Source organism: Pagrus major, chromosome 22 (genome assembly GCF_040436345.1).
Source record: "Pagrus major chromosome 22, Pma_NU_1.0".
Taxonomy (NCBI): domain Eukaryota; kingdom Metazoa; phylum Chordata; class Actinopteri; order Spariformes; family Sparidae; genus Pagrus; species Pagrus major.
In genome coordinates this window covers 15285167-15306073 of record NC_133236.1, presented here as the reverse complement: position 1 = coordinate 15306073, position 20907 = coordinate 15285167, and the positions used below count along the sequence as shown (strand labels likewise).

The 20907-nt window shown below is 40.3% G+C and overlaps 1 protein-coding gene across 1 annotated transcript in view; it reads left to right on the top strand.

Moving 5' to 3' along the window:
* rngtt (RNA guanylyltransferase and 5'-phosphatase) overlaps window positions 1-20907 on the top strand; it is a 101981-nt gene that overhangs the window by 31135 nt on the left and 49939 nt on the right. The window contains exons 9-11 of the mRNA XM_073493477.1: window positions 318-453; window positions 4959-5030; window positions 16223-16387. Of these exons, the coding sequence (XP_073349578.1) occupies window positions 318-453; window positions 4959-5030; window positions 16223-16387 (373 nt within the window). The remainder of the gene's footprint in view (window positions 1-317; window positions 454-4958; window positions 5031-16222; window positions 16388-20907) is intronic.

Here is a 20907-nt window from a genome sequence, read left to right as displayed (position 1 = left end):
TTTATTTTTTTTATTTAATAAGTTTATTTGTATCAGCGACAATGTACAAAATAACATTAGTCTCGAGATGAGAGAAGATGCTTTGTACCGGATTTAGCTTACTAGCTACTTTCCATCCGTAGTCCCTGGGTTTCACCCAGTCCAAGCTTTTATGAAGTGCTTTTGAGGAGATTTCAAAATGTCAACATATTCGTATATTGCAATATAGCCCAAATATATTGCAATATTATTTTAAGGCTCATAGCGGCTCTTTGACCAGCACAAGTACACCTTGCTAGCTTCTTATTACATTGTTTTTTCCTTCTCTTCTTTTGCAGGTACATGATGTTGATCAACGGGAAAAATGAAGTATTCATGATCGACAGAGACAACTCGATCTTCCACATAGCGAACCTAGAGTTTCCTTTCAGGAAGGATCCACGTGTCCACTTAGCAAATACTCTATTGGACGGGGTGAGTTATTGTTCTTCCATACTTGTATTTCCTGTGTGTCCACAGGTCCTTAAAATGTCTTAAATTAGATTTTATAAACATTAGGCCTTAAAAGTCATTAAATTGTCGTAAATTTCGATGTGTTTTTTGCCACCCATATTTTTATCTGACTTGATTTATTCATCTTTTATTTTCCTTTTGTCAAAATGGGTCTGGCTCCTCTGAGGGAGTCTACATGTCTGATGTTTTCACCTGCCGCCTTCTTTTTACTTTATACTTGCTCTTACCTGTTGGCAAGTTAAGCTACCTTTTTAACTTACCCTCAGAAGATAATTTGTCAAATAATCAGTCTTAAATTTGGTGAAAAATAATCTTGAAAAGGTTTTTAAAAAAGCAAGAAATTTAAAGGTGCAATAGGTAAGTATTGAACACATCTCGAATTCATACTCCAAACAAATAGGCAACATATAACCAGAGTAACCACCAACTGCTGCTAACTGTAGCTGCAGTTAGCTCAGTTTGCCATGCAGTTAGCATACCAGACTGGGGGTTCAGAGTGGTATCACGAGAAAAGACAGAACAGCGCTAGCTGGTTAGCATGCTATCTTCAGTAGGTATCTCTGCAAGACAATACATAAGTGTTTCTTCACCTTCTGTTGGTAAGTGTCCGACACCTGTAGACACCCTGATTTCTTTTGGACTGTATATGTATTGTGCCATGCCAGCTTCTGTTGTTGCTACCTGAAAATCCCATCGTCCCCCTCCATCTCCAACCTTGCAGCATGCCCAATCTGCCCCTGCTGTGCAGTCTTGGAGATAATTGACATCAGTTGCCAAACCTTAGGTGAAAGAACAGCAGGTTTCAGTCGGTCGGTGGAGCCTGTCAAAGAGTTCTGACAGGAAAAGGATCATCCCTGTTCTGGAGAAAGAGCTAATGAAATGTTTCACACTTTTTCTGTTACTGTTGTCTCTTTGTTCCACGCTGTGTTGTGTTGTAACGCGCAGCAGTGAGCTCCCCGGGGTGGCGGCGGGGGTCGTGACTTATCCTCATCCTGTAATACCAGACTCAGACTTTTATTGGCATGTTAGGTCACACAGGTGCCAGCTCTCCGCCAGCAGCAGGTGCACATGCGTGAGTCATTGTCACGCTCCCTAAGTGAAAACACAGGAAAGGAAATTGCTGCATGTTCATGTTATCAGCTTAGATATGATTATGAATGTCTGGCTGTGTGTTCCAGTACTGGAGATAACAGATAAGTTGCCTGTGATTGTTTTTGTTTAGCTCCCGGCCTGTTTTTTTTTTTTTATCAGAATTTTATGTAAAATAGGTTTGAGCTTCCTCTTGGCTTAATGGTTGCTGATTGATGCGGTGAATTTAGTTTCCTCACCCAGACAGGACATCTAATTGCAGCATATTAGCGTTCCTTTGAAGGAGCGTTGTGGATGTGTGTTTAAATTGCTACAAGGTTTGTTTTGACGCGAGTATTCATCTGTTGATGCTTCTGGCTCTCAGTTCAGAGAGGCTGTTTACGGCGAGCCCTATAGAAGCCCAGCTGTGTTGTCTGATATGTTTCATCTTCAGCCCAAAGGCACTGGTCTTTGTCTTTACATGCTGTTACAGTTTTTAATGAGCTTTACATCAACTTGAGTTTCCAAAATTGGATGAATGTGCACTGTAGATTGAATTCCTGGCGGTTTCCTTTGGTCACATTAATGTATTCACCCGCTGCTGTCTGTGTGTGCAACGGTTCAGTGCACTCGATGCATAATGATGGCAGCCTCCTGGAATGACATCATTTTTTCTCTCCAGCTCCGCCTGAAGTGCTGTGCCTGCCTCCCATCCACTCCTCTTTGTCCTCTTTGCCAGGCTGGCGATGGCAAGTGAACGTTAAAGTTTGGCCCTTTTGTCCTGTCAAATATAAATTGAAATCACATCGGCCAGTAGGGATAGACATTATAAGTCATTATTTTGATTGATGATGGTTATTTGAAACACAACACAAAATGGCTTTGACCGCTGGTGAAGCCAAGTCCCCGAGCTGCAGTTCTTCACATTCTTGCTACATGTTAGGACCAAGGCCCAATCCAAATACAGCCCTGGCCCCTACCCCTCACTTTTATCCCGATTCTTGTTGGGATAAAGGAGTAGGGCGAAGTGTTGGGACTAGGGTGGGGCCGATAAAAGCTGTAGCCGTCCATCGCTGATGGTTGACAGCCACCGACTATTGAGCTGTGGCTACCGTAACATCATGATTTATAATGCGCCCCACCAGAGAACACAATATAATGTTGGGTCCCCTCAGAGTTGCCATAAGGCAAGAGTTTGTGTTTGGGGCATCCGGGGAAAGAAAATTAAAAGAAGTTTCCTCAGTGCACTCACCTTACGCCTTCATTCATTTTAAAATGGAGAATTCAATTTTGACAATCGAATTCAAATATGGTATCAACGCAGATACATTTATTTGTCACATTTTTCTCTGGTACACACATTGTTTACGACTACTCTAAATGCAGCTGAGTGCGTCTGAGTCCAACAAGCGACTCTCAGCCTCACTGACAGTTTATCCTGAAAGTAATTTAATGCAGAACTCTTCTGCTGAGCGTCTCTGTTTTATTTTGGTGTCTCGTTTATCTCAGATGTATAGTTGCTTCTCTCCTCTGCTGTCTGTCTGTGCCGGAGTTTGACACACTCAGAGGGACTTCATGGTGCATTCAGGTGCACGTCTTAAACTCTGAAATCTACATCGCTTCGTACGGTTAAGGATATATGCGCCGACAGAGAAGTCATGGTGCGTTCAAGTGCACCTCATAAGAAATGTAAATGACGGTCGTCAGGGCATCTAAAGCCCCATTCACACTGCCTTTTCAAGGCGGGAATCTTTGTCACTTTCCACAATACATGGTGGGTCAGGACCTCAATCACAACACATTATAACAGCATCCATGATTATAGACAGTCGCGGATAAATGCTTAGATTAACAGGTGGAAACGGAGGCGCCTCTTTTCGTTCTGCGACAGGGGATGTATGTTGGTAGCAACTTACAGCGACAATGAGGGGAAACACCGCCAACACTGCAAATTCAGAAGCACATATTACTCTGAGTTCTGTTTGCCTCACATCCTGCACCATATGTCTGACCGTGGCCTGAAGACATCTTTTATCAAAACTGGGTGACATAACAGTCATTACATTAATATTTTTCTACAGGCTGTGTTTCTCTGTAAATCAAAAACACACATGATACATAAAAGACATGACAGCCCAGAACAATATCTGTGTTGACAAGAAGGAACTATAATCCACGTCTTTTCTTCGGGTTTGTATCCTTGGTGCAGCTTTTAAAAATTCAGTAATGTGCGTATACACTACATAGACATAGTCCAGTTGCTATAGGGTGCTCTGTGTATGTGTAATGAAAAATTAAAGATCCCAGTGGAAAACTCAACTGGGATGAAGCTTACCAACATTCTGCACAGATAGAACAGCAGTGGCTTAACTATAAAGTCCACACGGGCCCAGCAGAGAGAAAATCCTGTCACAGACCTGAAAATGGTTCGTTAATCAGTTGTGCCAGGAATGTTGACAACTTTGTTGTAATATTTATGATAACCACGACAGCTGAGTGTCTGGATTTTAGATAAAGCCAATTTCTGAGTTGCACCAACAAGGATTAATTTTTAAATGGGATTAAATCACTGTTTAACTTTAAAATATTACATTAACTTAATAAATGAAAAAATTCAATTATGTTGCACCAAAACTTTATTCGCATTTTAAACTGTGATCCCTGTCACCCGGTCTACGCTGGTGCATTATGGATGTAAAAGGATTTTAGTTCCCAAAATACTGTTTTTGCCTTACACCATCTCACCTGCTCCCCTTTTACCTGTCTGTTACAGCGGTAGAGCCCAGTCGCCTACATATTTAATGAGGGGAAAGGGCGCAAATATAGTTTCGTAAATGTAGTGCTTCACCTTCAAATTCGTACCGAGTATCAGAGCTGCATACTACTTCACGGTGACGTCTGCACACTCATCTCTGCTGTCACTACTTCACATGGTTGTGTAACAGTTCTTTGAAAACTAATCATGTGTCTGCTGGCCCGTCCTGCACCACCGCTGCACCTGACTCTCGACTTGAGAGTCTTGCATAATGGATGCGCAGTGCTATTTCTGCTTCATGTCCTTCTCCAACAGGCCCTACCACACACACACACATACACACACACACCACACCCACCTCCCCAATTCCCTGTTATCCTTCCCATTGCCGCAAGCGTCCCCCTTTCTGAACATGGATCCCCTTGAGAGCGCTCACCCCCTTGTGCCACACTTCTTCCCTTCTCACTTAACTACTTTCAAAGAGGAACCATTCTCTACATGCTATGATGTTAAGACTGCCCAGACTAAGGACTCTTCATTTATGTTTTTTGAACATCTTCACTCAATTGTATATTTTTATCTCAATAACTGTGTTTTTTTTCTTTTCACTCTCTTGACCCACCTTTTGTCTTTATCTCTGCAGGAGATGATCATCGACAAGGTGAACGGTCAGCCAGTCCCCCGCTATTTGATATACGACATCATCAAATTCAATGTGAGTAGCCCAGCCTTTTGAGATTGTGTTGTCTCTCCTTTGACCCATCACTCCTGAAAGCCGTCCGGATCAAGATGTCAGACAGAATAAACAAGCAGCATATTGAAAGCGTGCCATTTACACTCTGCTCTATCAGCAGCTCCTTCTCCTCCCTCCCGTACCAAAGGTTTGCTCCAGCAGAGGAAATTGTAATTTCTGTGGTCGCAGTCTATCAGCAGTGTGTAGCATTTATAATCAGAGCAAGGTGTGTGTGGGGGGGAGCATTGACATGGAACAGGATTTGCTCATTTTGAAACCTGAAAAATCTAATTCCCAGTTGGGTTCCTCCGAGACTCAGTCTAGCAGGCAGTAGAGAGGTTTTCCGGAGAATATGCACAGGGATGATGCCGCTTGACAGTCTGCATGCTGGAGGAAAGAGCATGGCTCTGCTTGACCCTGCACCCTGTCACGCACTGAGCTTTAATAAAGCCTGACCTTAACCACAACACTGGGGCTGAACTATCTGACCCATACTGAATATTTATTAGCTCAGTTTTTATTCTTTTACCACTGGAATTTACTTTGATGAGCTCCATTGACCTATTTTTTTGGATAATCACATAATTACAAAAAAAAATGTAATTAAATATTCATCCAAACCTTTAACACTGACAAAGTCATTGTGAACCTGATGATCAGTCCATTACTCAAATTGTAGTTTGGCAGCTAAGTTGTAGTTTGGCAGCTAATTGCCCCAGGACCTCTGCACATATGAAATCAGTTTTTATGTATTTGTGACAACATGTTCCTCCTGTTACATTATTTTGACTCGGCCTTTTCTCTTAAGAACAGCCTGAGGACAACATTACAAGGCTGTTAATTGCCAACACTCTTCCGAACTGTATATTAATTGCGATATGCGTGCCGCTAATGTCAAGCAGGCAGGCACAGAAACAAATGAGCATATAGTTCGCCCTCAGCGAGCCTCCACGGTCTTCTTGATAAAACTTTGATAAATACCTCAGGACAAAGGGGAGGGGTTACTTCGGCCATTATGTTTGTCTGTCGCCTCCTTTTCTCCATCGATCAGAGGATCAGCACAAGCAAGCGGCTCAATAAAAGCTCCAGCGGTAATGGGGGGGGAGGACGTCTTTGTAAGCTGGTGCAGAGGTTGGCAGCTCCACATGACTCCCCCCTGAGCCATCAGTAAAGCGCGGTCTTATCGATCTTAGCTGGCCATTATTAGACTTCTCCATTATCTGTTGTGGGCTGCACCTTGGCACCGAGGCTCCATCCGGAGACCGAGGATGGAAATGCAGCAGGAGGGAGAACACACCACCTGCCAGGCCCATGGCCTGACGTGGCGCCTTACTTGTTTGGAAAGTCAGATGGAGGGACATTACTGGGGTTCTTCTGATTAGAAGTGATGAGAAGTGCGTGTTCGCTCGTCATGATGGGTAACTTAGCTATGAGTAAAGGGTCAGAGTTGACTTCTGTGGATTTTGATGGAGATATGAGTTAGAGCAGTTTATATTCTTAGTCATCCTACAGAGCATTATTATTCTGAAGGCTTAATTCTCCAACTACGCAAGTGATTGACCCAGACTACCAACCTGAGTCATGGCATTAAGTTTTTATTTCTGATGTCGCTGCAAACTATAAAAAGCCTTTTTTTGTCTTCCTGAAAAGTTTTTGCTGATTGTCAGTCACTGTCAGCTCCCCCACTGTGGGGGAACTGACAAGACAACAACAATTGCATATATGTCCTTAATTTTGAAGGTTGCTGTAGAAAGGCTATTATTTTGAGAGAAAAAACTTGATTGACCTTGGTATCTGACAGCATGCCAAAAATAATATCTTCTTAGGGCAGAATTAGACAAGATAAATGGCTCAATCAGATTAACAGCTGAGCAGAAAGGAGTGCTTTCAACACACACTGCAGAAACCTTATCTGTCAAGTTAGGACATTTTGGCTCCATTTACTTCTGTTTGAGAAGTTTGTCTGTAGGTACAGTCTGTAGCTCTGCAGGGCTTCCCCCCAAGAATAGTCCCTGGGCTGCATCGCTCTTCTGTACAGTATATACAGTATCTCACAAAAGTGAGTACACCCCTCACATTTTTGTAAATATTTTATTATATCTTTTCATGGGACAACACTGAAGAAATGACACTTTGCTACAATGTAAAGTAGTCAGTTTACAGCTTGTATAACAGTGTAAATTTACTGTCCCCTCAAAATAACTCAACACACAGCCATTAATGTCTGAACCGCTGGCAACAAAAGTGAGTACACCCCTAAGTGAAAATGTCCAAATTGGGCCCAATTAGCCATTTTCCCTCCCCAGTGCCATGTGACTCGTTACTGTTACAAGGTCTCAGGTGTGAATGGGGAGCAGGTGTGTTAAATTTGGTGTTATCACTCTCACACTCTCTCCTACTGGTCACTGGAAGTTCAACATGGCACCTCATGGCAAAGAACTCTCTGAGGATCTGAAAAAAATAATTGTTGCTCTACATAAAGATGGCCTAGGCTATAAGAAGATTGCCAACACCCTGAAACTGAGCTGCAGCACGGTGGCCAAGACCATACAGCGGTTTAACAGGACAGGTTCCACTCAGAACAGGCCTCGCCATGGTTGACCAAAGAAGTTGAGTGCACGTGCTCAGCGTCATATCCAGAGTTTGTCTTTGGAAAATAGACGTATGAGTGCTGCCAGCATTGCTGCAGAGGTTGAAGAGGTGGGGGGTCAGCCTGTCAGTGCTCAGACCATACGACGCACACTGCATCAAATTGGTCTGCATGGTTGTCGTCCCAGAAGGAAGCCTCTTCTAAAGATGATGCACAAGAAAGCCCGCAAACAGTTTGCTGAAGACAAGCAGACTAAGGACATGGATTACTGGAACCATGTCCTGTGGTCTGATGAGACCAAGATAAACTTTTTTGGTTCAGATGGTGTCACGCGTGTGTGGCGGCAACCAGGTGAGGAGTACAAAGACAAGTGTGTCTTGCCTACAGTCAAGCATGGTGGTGGGAGTGTCATGGTCTGGGGCTGCATGAGTGCTGCCGGCACTGGAGAGCTACAGTTCATTGAGGGAACCATGAATGCCAACATGTACTGTGACATACTAAAGCAGACCATGATCCCCTCCCTTCGGAAACTGGGCCGCAGGGCAGTATTCCAACATGATAACGACCCCAAACACACCTCCAAGACGACCACTGCCTTGTTAAAGAAGCTGAGGGTAAAGGTGATGGACTGGCCAAGCATTTCTCCAGACCTAAACCCTATTGAGCATCTGTGGGGCATCCTCAAACGGAAGGTGAAGGAGCGCAAGGTCTCTAACATCCACCAGCTCCGTGATATCGTCGTGTAGGAGTGGAAGAGGATGTCCGTGGCAACCTGTGAAGCTCTGGTGAACTCCATGCCCAAGAGGGTTAAGGCAGTGCTGGAAAATAATGGTGGCCACACAAAATATTGACACTTTGGGCACAAAGTGGGACATTTTCACTTAGGGGTGTACTCACTTTTGTTGCCAGCGGTTCAGACATTAATGGCTGTGTGTTGAGTTATTTTGAGGGGACAGTAAATTTACACTGTTATACAAGCTGTACACTGACTACTTTACATTGTAGCAAAGTGTTATTTCTTCAGTGTTGTCCCATGAAAAGATATAATGAAATATTTACAAAAATGTGAGGGGTGTACTCACTTTTGTGAGATACTGTATATTAGATATATAAACAGGTTTTAGTGGTATCTAGCTAGTATTGATAGCGACTGTCGGTAACATTGACAGTTGCTGAAATTTGCTCATAAATCACACTGCATCCACACCAGTCTGCTGGGACTTTCATCTGCATTTTGCATGTGATTATGACATCTGTGTGCACCTTCATTTCCATGTTGAACATATGGTTGAACATGTGGACACTGATGGAGGAAATAAGGTGGTTATTACAGGGATAATTGTACTAAAATGTAGCAGGGGAGGCAGCAACGCTATGCTCTGGATTTTCTATAGACTATGTATTCAGTCATCCATCAGGAACCATTACCACTAGATGCATATGCCTTTATTAAGCACAGTTCACAGAAATAATGCTCCCTTTTCATATTTTTTTCTGGATTAATTATAGATGGACATTTTTAAATCAAAGCAGTCATGTGCCTTAATATGTGTGGTAGCAAATTTTTTTTTTTCTCCTTAAATTATCCTCCAACCACCTTAAACCCTGCTGAAACATACTGATCTGTCTGCTCTTTGCTACATGTAAGATGCATCATTTTTTTCTACCTCTACATCTGACACGTAACCCAGCTCTGCATTAAAGTGACTCATAAAGGAGCAGGAATAGCAGGGTTTGGGAGCCCTTAAAGTAAAACTGCATAGACTACCGTCATAATTTGTGCCCTTCAACTTGCTGGTCTACTTGTGTACACACAAATTAAGTCTCTTCAACAACTTAAGACACCCCCTCATGATCTCGGGAATATGGTGAAATAGATGGTGGTAAAAAATGGAGGCTCCCCTGTGGGTAAAGTCTGATTTGGATCTGCTTGTTAGTGGGGAGTCGGATCTAAAACTTGAGTATTTTCAGCTAAAACCTGCATTTCGTCTCTGAAAACAGCAGCTTTCCTCTAAAGCTACAGGATGTTGTCACAACATATATTTAGCGTCGCTCCAGACTGCTTGACACCAAAAGAAACAGAGGAATTCATAGTTTTGAGTGACATGTTCCTTGAAAAATTATAATATAACACCAGCAGACAGCTGACAACTGGAGCATCACCTTCTGGGAATAAATTATACCTTTTTCAATCTGCTTCAGTATTGCCTCAAAATACTGCTTGTGCATTGCTCCATGCAAACAGATGAACAGGACACACTGTAGTTATAAACAGTCTAAAAGCCGTCTTTTTGTTAGAAACATCCCAATGGAAGCAGCACATTAAGCTTCTGTCAACTGGTCCCAGCGCTGATTTTGTCACCTGCGTGTAATGTAATTTATTCCAAATGATCCCAGACAGTCAAACTGCTTTTAACTGTATTCCCAGCACTGTCACTTTTATGTAAGATACTTATGTTTCTGCAGTGTTCTTGAGTTTATCCCTCAGCCCTTCCAGCCTCACGCTGAAGAAAGCTTTATTTTTGATTCTGCAGCTCTCAGGTGTTTAACATTTAATGCATGTATGTATATATATATATAGAGAGAGATTTTTATAAATTCATCTCATCCATAAAGGTGGTTATGTAATGCACTGAACTATACCCTTTATGGACTTGATACAGCCTGTGACTTTGTCCGTTTGGAATGAATGCATCTGTACATTCATGTGCCATAATGTAATGTTTAATTTGGTAATATTTTAAGAGTTTTCAGAATAAGAAATAATATACATGGACTGCACAATATGGTTAAAAAAAAAATCATGTAGTGATTATTTTGATAGTTATTGCTATATGATTCATATCATGAATTAGTGGAATGTTTTTGTTTGATTTTCACTGAAAAAAAACTATAAACATTTGTTGGGGTATATATTTTTTATTTACCTTTATCAGCCCTACTGTCTCTACACTGTGTGTTGAGGAAAAGCAATGTCACGCAATTGTTAGGGACCACAGATCTAAATGCGCAAGCGAGTAATGTTGGATTATTGTTGTGAATCACTTGATTGAAGAATATGTTTCTCTCATATTTAGATTGCAATCATTGAAAACTATGAGACCAATAAATATTTACACATCAGTTGGTGGAACCATTGACTTTTTGCCATTTTTCCTTAAGTGGGTTTGCAAAGAAGGATTATTTTCTTGATTAATCCTTAGGTCTTTTAAATCTCAAAATGTCTTAAAGGTGCCTACGCAACTATGGATGAGTTACTTCACCGGCCTCAGAATTGGCCTGGTTTAAACCTGAAGTGTGCAGGATTAACTGGAAGTTGTTAATCTGAGCATGAAACCAATATGGGTTGACCAGAAGTTGCTATTTTTGAAAACTTTACAGAGCAGCCTCAGAATTGAGCTTCCGATCAGTGTTCTTGATCACAAGAGCAAGAGAACTATTTCTAGAACAAGATTTTTACGAACTGGAATGAATAAACCAGCTACCCAACGAGGGTTTTGCTTCATCGCGAATACTGATATTAACACATTGTACTCTGCAACCAACTAAACAACACCTGCCTCACCCTCCCCCCAACAGTGGCCACTAAAAATGCAAGTAAAAACGCTAGTATTTGGTTTGTTCCTTCTGGGCAACTGTAAAAACATGACATCTCTGTGGAAAAGAACCAATATAAATGAAAACACAACAACATTATACACTATTGAAATCATAACTATGAATATTAAAGTCCATTTCTGCCAATAGATCCTCCTAAATCCTACACAGTCGACCTAACCCTGAATGATTATTTGATCATCAAAATAGTTACAGATAAAGATTTATGTAAGTGGACTGACATGATAATTTGAACTTTACAGTCCATCTGTAGTATTTGAAAGCTATATATGCAGAGATATCCTGAGGCAATCTGCACTATCAGTATCAAAGCAGGATCAAGGAATTTCTTTATAGATTGGTAGCTGTTGTATCAAGTCTGATCCGTTGCTGTTGCTTGCCAAAAATCATGCACTGAGCTTTGTTGAAATGCTGGCTCTGGGCTTGTCAGAACCCCCAGTGATAACAGTAAGTCAAAGTGGAGCAGCACAAACAAATAAAGCGGCAGCCACAAGTTAGATTTTATGGGAATGACAGGGTTATTCCACTGATATAATTGATCTTTATTCCCGGTAAAATTGGATCAACGAGATTCTTATCTGCTGTGCTTTTCCTGTCGATCAGGCATGGACGGCACATGCCTTGAATCATCCACACTTACATCTTGTTCTTTCCCGATGACACAGCTGACAGATGGTGCAGAATGTGTGGGACATGATACCAGCTGTTGCTCCAGGAGACTGTTGTGCGTGTGTTTTTGTAGTCACCCTAAAAGAAAAACATGTCCTCAAAGGTAACGCCTCAGTAATAGTTTCTCAAACTTATGTTTGCAATTTGACCTTATTTGAAGTTCCCAAATTGTCCTTATAAAATTGTGACGGCTGCATTAAGCAAGTAAGACAGACTCTAAAACAAAGTCACAGGCATACTGCCCGGATGTCAAGTTGTTATAGCTAATGTGTTGGCAAACAATTGCTTATTCACGCATTCTGCAGACACAGGGCAACATGGGCATCCCAATGGAGTTGTATCAGGCCACCTGACAGCGAGACGGTCCAGTGTCTCATCTTCCTTTTACCTATTTTGGACTAGCAACTGTTCATTGCGATTTAATAATTAATTTTATGAGGAATGCAACTGATTATTTTGATTAATCTGCTGATTGTTTCCTTTAATAATTAAAGCAGTTGTTTGGTCCAGAAAATGTCAGAAAATAGTGAAAACTGCCCATCAATAGTTTTCATAGCCGGTTGTTTTGTCCAACCAAAAACCAACCAAAACCAATTTTACACAAATATCTAATATCACAAAGATATGACATTTTATATCCAAAAGGTCAGAGGTTCAATGCGCTGTGACATCATAATATTCTTCTTAAAATGTTTCCCATTATTCAGTGCCATAGTTTAGGAGCCAGCAACTTGACTAGTGCGCGGAGGCGTACAACAGAAGATACTGGAACCAGAGAATATTTTGCTTTTCTGCTTGAAAAAAGATCTTAATGGTTAATTGATTATGGAAATACTTTGAGATTTATTTTCTTACCACATCAGTGCGTTTTATAACCAGTGAATCGTTTTATTTTACAATCTCGATTTTTGTACCATTCTTTACCGCTCAGATTTAATCCGTTGACATAAGCAGTTTATTTCAAAACTGAGTAAAATTAAAAAGTAAAATCTCATCCTTCACACTATTTTAAGAACAGCAGCGGCTGTTGCATTATATGCATTATATAGGAAAAGTGATTGGTTGAAGATATTTGTGCTGTCATTTATAAGGCCCAATGTTGTACTTACATGAGAGGGCAGTGCTCTTCTTTCTTGTAATAAATATCTATTTCATGTATGACACACAGTATAGTCTAGCAATCTACTATCCATTTTGGAATAAAAAATTCAATCTTTTTCTTCTCCCCATGGCCCAATAATTCTATGTAAAACTCATGAGGGACGTGGCCTTTATCAAACAGTAACAGAGCAGAATACAAATGCCCTCAAGTCACACCTTCCTGCTCAGTGCGTCTCAAAATATAGATCAGGGAATATTGATCCATAAACCACTTGTGTAGCAACAACAAAGGTGTTAATAGTTCGCTATATCATTTTTATTTTTATTTCACATGAACATGAACATGTTTTTTAAAGGGTAAAAATGACACACAATGTCACATTGCTAAATGTAGAAAATGTTGGAAATTGCAAGAGGAGCCAAAGGTTGGCTGAAGGTTTGTCTGGTGCCGCCTCCAGTGTTGGACACACAGCTTGAAGTAAGAGCAACAGTAGAATTTATAGCTCCTCAAATGTGAGTATAAGATGCCTTTCTCAGTCTTCTCAATATCTTGGATGCATTTTCGTTATCTTCACTTAATAGTTTAAAGACAAAACAATGAATTGAGAAAATAATTGACAGATGGTTTGATAATGTTAATAATTACATTACATGTAAAAGTATCAAATACAAAAAATTACATTAAAACATTAAAACATGCAGGGAAAAATTTAATCTAAAATGATGAAATTGTTGCTAATCATTGCCCGAACGAAGCAAACAGCATGCAAAATATATATGCTTCATTAAGTCAAGATCATTTACATCAATAAGGAAAACGAAGGGCCCTACAATTGATCCCTGAGGACCTCCTTAAGGAAAGCCTCCTATGGCCTAAGGAAACGATTTTCCATAAATCCAATTCCATCTTGGAAAACCACGAAAGGCTAGAAATGGGTGTGGAGATTAGAGTTGTTCACAGGCGGCGTGGCGGTTGATTTAATCTGATCAGGAAAATATCCAGATTATGAGCGTGACTGGAAATATGAAGAGTCATTTGAGATGTATGGAAGGCTCACCATGCCCAGGTGACGTGGATAATGTTTGCCTCTCATCCTTTGGCATAAACAACGAAGACAACTTGTTTGCCAACTTTCTTTTTCGTACTCTGATAACTTGTGAGAAATATGAAATGTCAAATCGTTGTCATGCCTTCGGTCCATGTCCATCTGGCAGCTTTTCAATTCTCACTTCTCACTTTCCTTTATTTCGTGCAGATAAAAGTGAGTCATTATTTTTAATCACTTTTGTCAACTGAGCAACAGAGAGTCAGTTGTCAATGAAGCACAAGGATGGTTTCGTCACGATTCTTATGACTCCTCCATTAAACACTTTAAAGTCCTCATATTGCCATGTTTGTTAAATTTGTCACTTGGCTGTTGTAATTTTCCACCCAGGCTTCTCTATTAATAAATAATAAGGTCATGAACTGGAGTGTTGTATTTTTTCCACCACAGTCACTGTGGTCCGCCAGATGGGTTTGGTTGTGCCTTTGCTCTGCCTTAGTGGCCCTGTCTGTTTGAGAGGCAGTCATAGATCAGGTTGCTGTGCTTATCTGCTCAGAACGACCGTGTGTGGCTGGCCAGTGATGAGAGAAAGCTGTTGTCATAGTGACAAAAGAAACTGATTCCACTGCACTGTGTGCTATGTTCTTCTGGTGCTGATGTCCCCCATGAGCTCAGCTGATGTCAAGGTCTTGTTGTCCAGGACTTACTGTACGCACCTGCATACTGCTCACCTAAGGTGTAGCTATAAATAAGACCTGTATGAAGAGACTTACAGTTAATGATGTTATTTTGTGTGCCATGGTTTTAGTGTTCCTGTTGGAGCTTCAACTAACACTCATTCTCATTATGGATTCATATGCTGTTTATTTGATTAACTAATTGATTGAACTGTACATAAGATGTCCCAAAAAGCTAAATTCCCTTAATTTCCCAAAGCCCATCTTGATATAGTCACATATGAAACCATATCACATCAGAGCCCAAAGACATTCAGTTTGATATGATAGACGACGGAGAAAGCCAGCAATAGTTGCCAATTTTAATTTTCTGTTGATCTATAAGTAGGGCTGGGCAATATATTGATATTATATCATTGGCGTGATATGAGACTGTCGTCTTAGATTGTGGATATCATTATATTGTGATATGGCGTATGTGTTGTCTTTTCTGGATTTTTAAGGCTCTTTTACAGACGGCTCTACTTGTTCTAAAACTTGCCATTACCTACTCAGTCATTATATCCACATTACTGATTAGTTATCAAAATCTCATTGTGTTAATATTTTGTGAAAGTCATCTCTAAAACACTGGCGCAATATCATTATCATGGTTATTTGGTGAAAAATATTGTAATATTTGATTTTGTCGCCCAGGTTAGCTTTTTTAGCAAGTGATTTTGAAATATTGAGATATTCACTGTGTATCTTGATAAAAACTAAAAACTTTGGCACCTCCACTATCTCAACAAACCCTAGGCGTCTGAGACAAAATGAAGAGATCATCATTTCAGACATCATTTAGCAGTTACTTTAACAACAGGTAATCTGTCCATCAGAACACTCTGTAAATCACAGAGAATTGAGCCAGAGCAGCCTCAGATCAGAGGGAAAATCAGAAAACATTTTCTCCATAAATAATCCACAATAAATACAAGAGATTGTGGCCAGGGGACTGACAGAGACACCATTTATACTATTACAAGTCAGTGTATGTCATAAGGTGATGATCTTCGGTGCCAGTCCTAGTTTTCACCATGTTGTCACATGTGAGGTGAAAAGGATTCCAAACATATAGCTGCATAAAAAATTGGTATAAAGGTCCGTTTCTCCACTTCTGAAAAGCGTTAGACCTCTACCACTTTGTGTTACCGTTGCAATTAATTAGCATCTCATTAATCTTGGAATATCTGTAAATAATTTTTTCATATGGGATTCATTTTGGCATGTATGTTAGATGTATGCTATTATTGTATGTTAGTATATCATATAAAGACTATTCTATTTTGTTTTTTATTGTATTAATATAAGATAATAGTGATTTTATCTGTACAGCCAATTGTGCTAATAATTTTCATCCATGCATGTATAAATGAGATTATTCCCAGAGTACATTACGAGATGACGGAATCGATTTTTTTGTGTGTTTTTCAGGGACAGCCTGTTGGCCAGTGTGATTTCAATATCCGGCTGTTATGCATCGAAAAGGAGATAATTTCTCCCCGGATGGAAAAGATGAAGACTGGACAGATTGACAAAACCAAGGAGCCCTTCAGTGTCAGAAATAAACCCTTCTTTGACATTCATGCATCACGCAAGGTAAGGCGAACAAAGGCGTCCTTTTCACTTTCCGACCCATTTTTCTCCCAATTTCTTTTGCAGATGAGTGCCACTTACAGTCCATTCTTGCTGTGCGCACAAAGATATACAAATTGAAATGGCCCCAAATTCTGAGTCTACAAGAGAAATGTGTGACCGTCCCAGTTACCTTTCCAGAAAGTTGTTTCCAGGGCGAAATTTCTTTGGAGGGTCTTTGAAGGCAAATTGCCCCTGGCTGGAGAGTAAGAGAAATCAAAAGATCTATGCACCACCGTGTAACAGAAGGAACAGTCTCTCCCAGAATAGGGAAACAGGCCCCCTCCGGGAGTCAGGCCAGTGGGACTGAATTGGCAGGCACATGCCTGGTGACTGGGCTGGTACTCATTGGGACTGATTAGTCTTAGCCATGTGCTTGCTGCCATGTGCTACTGTGGTTGCAGAAAAAGGCAGGGGCTTAGACATGCTGGACTTTGCCTGTGAAAACTGTCTCTTGGGGTATCACGTTATGCTGTGGTCCTTAAAGCTGCTATTTGTTAAACCTCTGATTCAGTAAGGGGAATAAGGAGTACATATTGTTGCGGAGGAGTGGACCAGTTCTGTACTCTTGAGTGGATACTGGAGGGGCCATTAGATGTTTTCCATACATTCGCTAAGTATTCTCTGTCGTAAAGTTAGGGAATGCCTTCTGGGGATGTAGATAATACTTTTTGGGCTGCTGTCATCTGGTTCTGCTGTGTCCAAAATATAGACCGAAGAATTGGCTATGGACAATGGCAGGAACCTCTCCAGAAACCCAGAAACCCCTTGAAGAACTAAAGAACTTTACTTGTGTTTTGACTGGATAGATTGTGGCCTTATTGTCAATCCTGGGCCACCATCTTTGCCCCCCAAAATTCACTGCTTTGTGGATAATTCATCTGGTAGCCCTGAAACTATCTTGGTGTAGTTTGCTGTACGGGCTATCATTGAGCCTTCTGCAACTGGTGCCTCCATGTATATTCAGCTTCAGTTGACAATGATTGCGTCCTCCTATGTCTTCGTCTCATTCATGTATGAATACACAATGAGGTATAAGTAGGATCATGTAGAAAGATGCCATGAAATAAAAGGAAAAGGACATGACTTTATTGATTTTGTCGGATGTTTCCTGGCACCTGGTATCCCTGGAATTTTGCTAAATAATACCAAGAATAAAATGCATGATGTTAATTGAGTCTCTTTTTCTGGACTATTTGTTTTCAGATTATTGTATTTTGTCCATTTTCCTTGTAGTTGTTATATAGTAAATAAATAATCATGCCTCAGGTTATAGTACTATGCTGTTCACAGGCTGAGGACAGCAAAGCTTTCATTCTCTGAATTGCTGTTAAACCTCCCTCAAAGGCCTGCACTTGTGCCCTAATATCAAATCTGTAGGAGGTCAAAGCACAATTAATTTGATGCTCTGCTCAGGCCAAGATCAGTCGGAAATCTTGGCACAGCACATTCTCAGATGATCAAAGTATACGGAGGAGGTGAAGTTGTAGACATTTCTTGTGTTGTGGTCGCATGTCTTCCCCTGCCAACACTGATATCTTGGTGTTTGTCCTTTTTAAGAATCTCAGTATGAATAGTTGGGTTACCTCTGGTCTAACCCTGTGCTGTGTACTCCACTAAGAACCTTTATGAAGGATCACCCCCACCCACCCTTTGGGGGCATGTTGATGAAGATACTCTAGAAATGAAGTCACTCTAACTATGTCTGGTTTCTGACTGCTCTATTGTGCTGTGCAGAGGCCATCTGCTCCACATACAGTCATATCTCTGTTGTATGCGACATTAAAAGAGGGAAACTGGAATCTGGCTCATTAATTCATAGCTGCACAACCCTCCACTTCATGGCATATCGACCAGAAATTCCTTTTAGGGATATTTCAGACCAAGCTGGATTTGTATGATGGCTTTTGTCTGTTGCTAGGCTGCTGTTTTTCATCTCAGGCACTTACACATTCATGCCGCCATTTCCCACCAACTGGGAACATTTATTCTCTGTGCTTCCTCCACTTGTTCAATTATGTTACAAAGCCCCCTTTTTGTATTACCCAAATTGTACATTGGGACAACTAGATTATATATTTTGGGAAATTCCCTTTTGTGTAGGTTGAATGGACATGGCTGACAAAATATATCTTGAGTAGAAAATAATTTAGAATTTAATGGCCCTCCATTACACAGTTGGTGGTGCCTGTTCGACAGCTGATTGCATGTTCATGTGCAGTTTTGTACAATATTACATGCTTTAACATAAAGAGGTTCTTTGTTTTCATTGGTGGATTTGTTGTCATGCATCTATTGCGAACCAGGCCCCTTGCAACTCACAATACTTGCAGAAAAGTGTGAAAGATGTAAGGGTTAAACAACATGGGGTCTGCGGTCCCAAGGGGGTCCTCAGAGTTACTTCATGTCATTTGAATATGTCTGAAATTACACATTAACATGAATTCAATTAATTAATAGCGAAGATTAATTCGTAAAAAAAAAATATATATATACCTATGTGATTTGACAAACAAGCTATTATTTTGTGTGACCCCTCTCACCCCCTGGGTTACCGTTTACATCCACTTCTAAAATTAATTTGCATTATCAAACAGTGCTAATTAATTCATGGTCATCTTTAATTAATCCTGTCTAAATAATCATTAATATCTTTGAGGGGATCTGTTGATCATCTTTGATTGACAGTGGTTGCGTCATGGTTTCCCTCGCGCACAGTAAAGCCTGGAGCCAGGATGAGGAAGGATCATGAATTCCACTCATCCCCTGAGTGGGATCATGTGGAAGTCATACTGTCTTAATATCAACATGGATCAACCAAATGTTTATTTCACAGATTAGTGTTTACTCGCATTTTCCCAACAAATCACTCAACGTTACTCTGCGATGCTGGCGTGAGGCATCATTATTCTGAGGGAATGATCCTGACCACGTGTTCAGCATTGCTTGCTTCAAGTGTTGACATTTACCCGATGGACTGATATAATCAGGTACGCGTTAAGTTCAAACAGTCTCTTGAAGGCTAGCTGGCTGGAGGGACAGATAATTGGAAATGCACACATTAAAAGGAAATAGATAGATAGAGAGAGAGAGAGAGAGCGAGATAGAGAGATAGATATAGATAGATAGAGAGAGAGAGAGAGAGGTAGAGATGTAGAGATAGAGAGATATATAGAGATATAGAGGTAGAGATGTAGAGATAGATAGAGAGATCGATATAGAGATAGAGATGTAGAGATAAACAGAGATAAAGAGATATATATAAATAGAGATGTAGAGATCGATAGAGAGATAGAAATAGATAAAGAGATATATAGAGATAGAGATGTAGAGATAGAGAGATAGAGAGATATATAGAGATATAGATGTAGAGATATAGAGATAGAGAGATAGAGATAGAGAGATAGAGATGTAGAGATATGGAGAAAGAGATATAGAGATGGGGATATAGAGATGTAGAGATATGGAGATAGAGATGTAGAGATGTAGAGATGTAGAGATATGGAGATAGAGATAGAGAGATAGAGATAGAGAGATATAGATAGAGAGATAGAGATGTAGAGATATAGATAGATAACAATGTGTACTGTATTTCACTTAATTTCTGTGTATGGATTGTTTTAATTTAGGTACATAAAATCTTCCATAGGAACTATTCAAAGTATCCTTTCTATCAAGATCTATTCAGCCTGATGCCTTGGTTCATCAGCCCATTCTCAGCTCTATCTATCACAGTATTAATTGGAGTGGCTGTAGGAACTATTCACTCTATTCAATGTTCATCAAATTCTTTTCACCATTTTCTTCGTGGTGTATTAAAAAAATTGTGTCTAGAATTTGAATTATAACATGTAGAAATAATAGAAAGGTTTGATTGATTTCTTAAGACACTACCGCCTGTACAGTGTACTGTAGCTCTTCATCCTTAATTCTAATGCTGCACACGTTTCCCTCTTTGTTATGAACAAGGCTTTACCCAGGTAAAACTGACTGTCAAATAAGCTTCTGTATCAACTTACCAATGCCAACAAGGGAATTAGTTTGTTTTCTCAATGTAGTGCACTTGTCAAATACTTTTAATATGATTCGGGGCTTGCTGACACTGCAAATTAAATATACACAGCATTATACGGCTGGCATCCACAGGACATAATGTAGATGAAAATTCTCTCCTCTGGTTATCGACTTTTTTAAATTAAACAAACATTGTGTTTGGCAGAGATCTGCATATTTCTTTCAAGGAATTCAAAATCAAGTCAAGACTGGGATTTCTTGTCATTTTCTTGTTCGCTGAAGGAAACGGAGTTGGCAATTTCCGTTGAAAATCTGTTTATGAGGTAGAAATTCATATTCCTCCTGGGATTATAGAAATGAGTGTTACAGTTTGGGGAGATGATATTTGCAATTTCCATAGAGAGTGAGCTTAACAAGCCCACAAACTCATCCAACTCCAACTTGTTTTTAATGTGTTTGATGATTTCAGT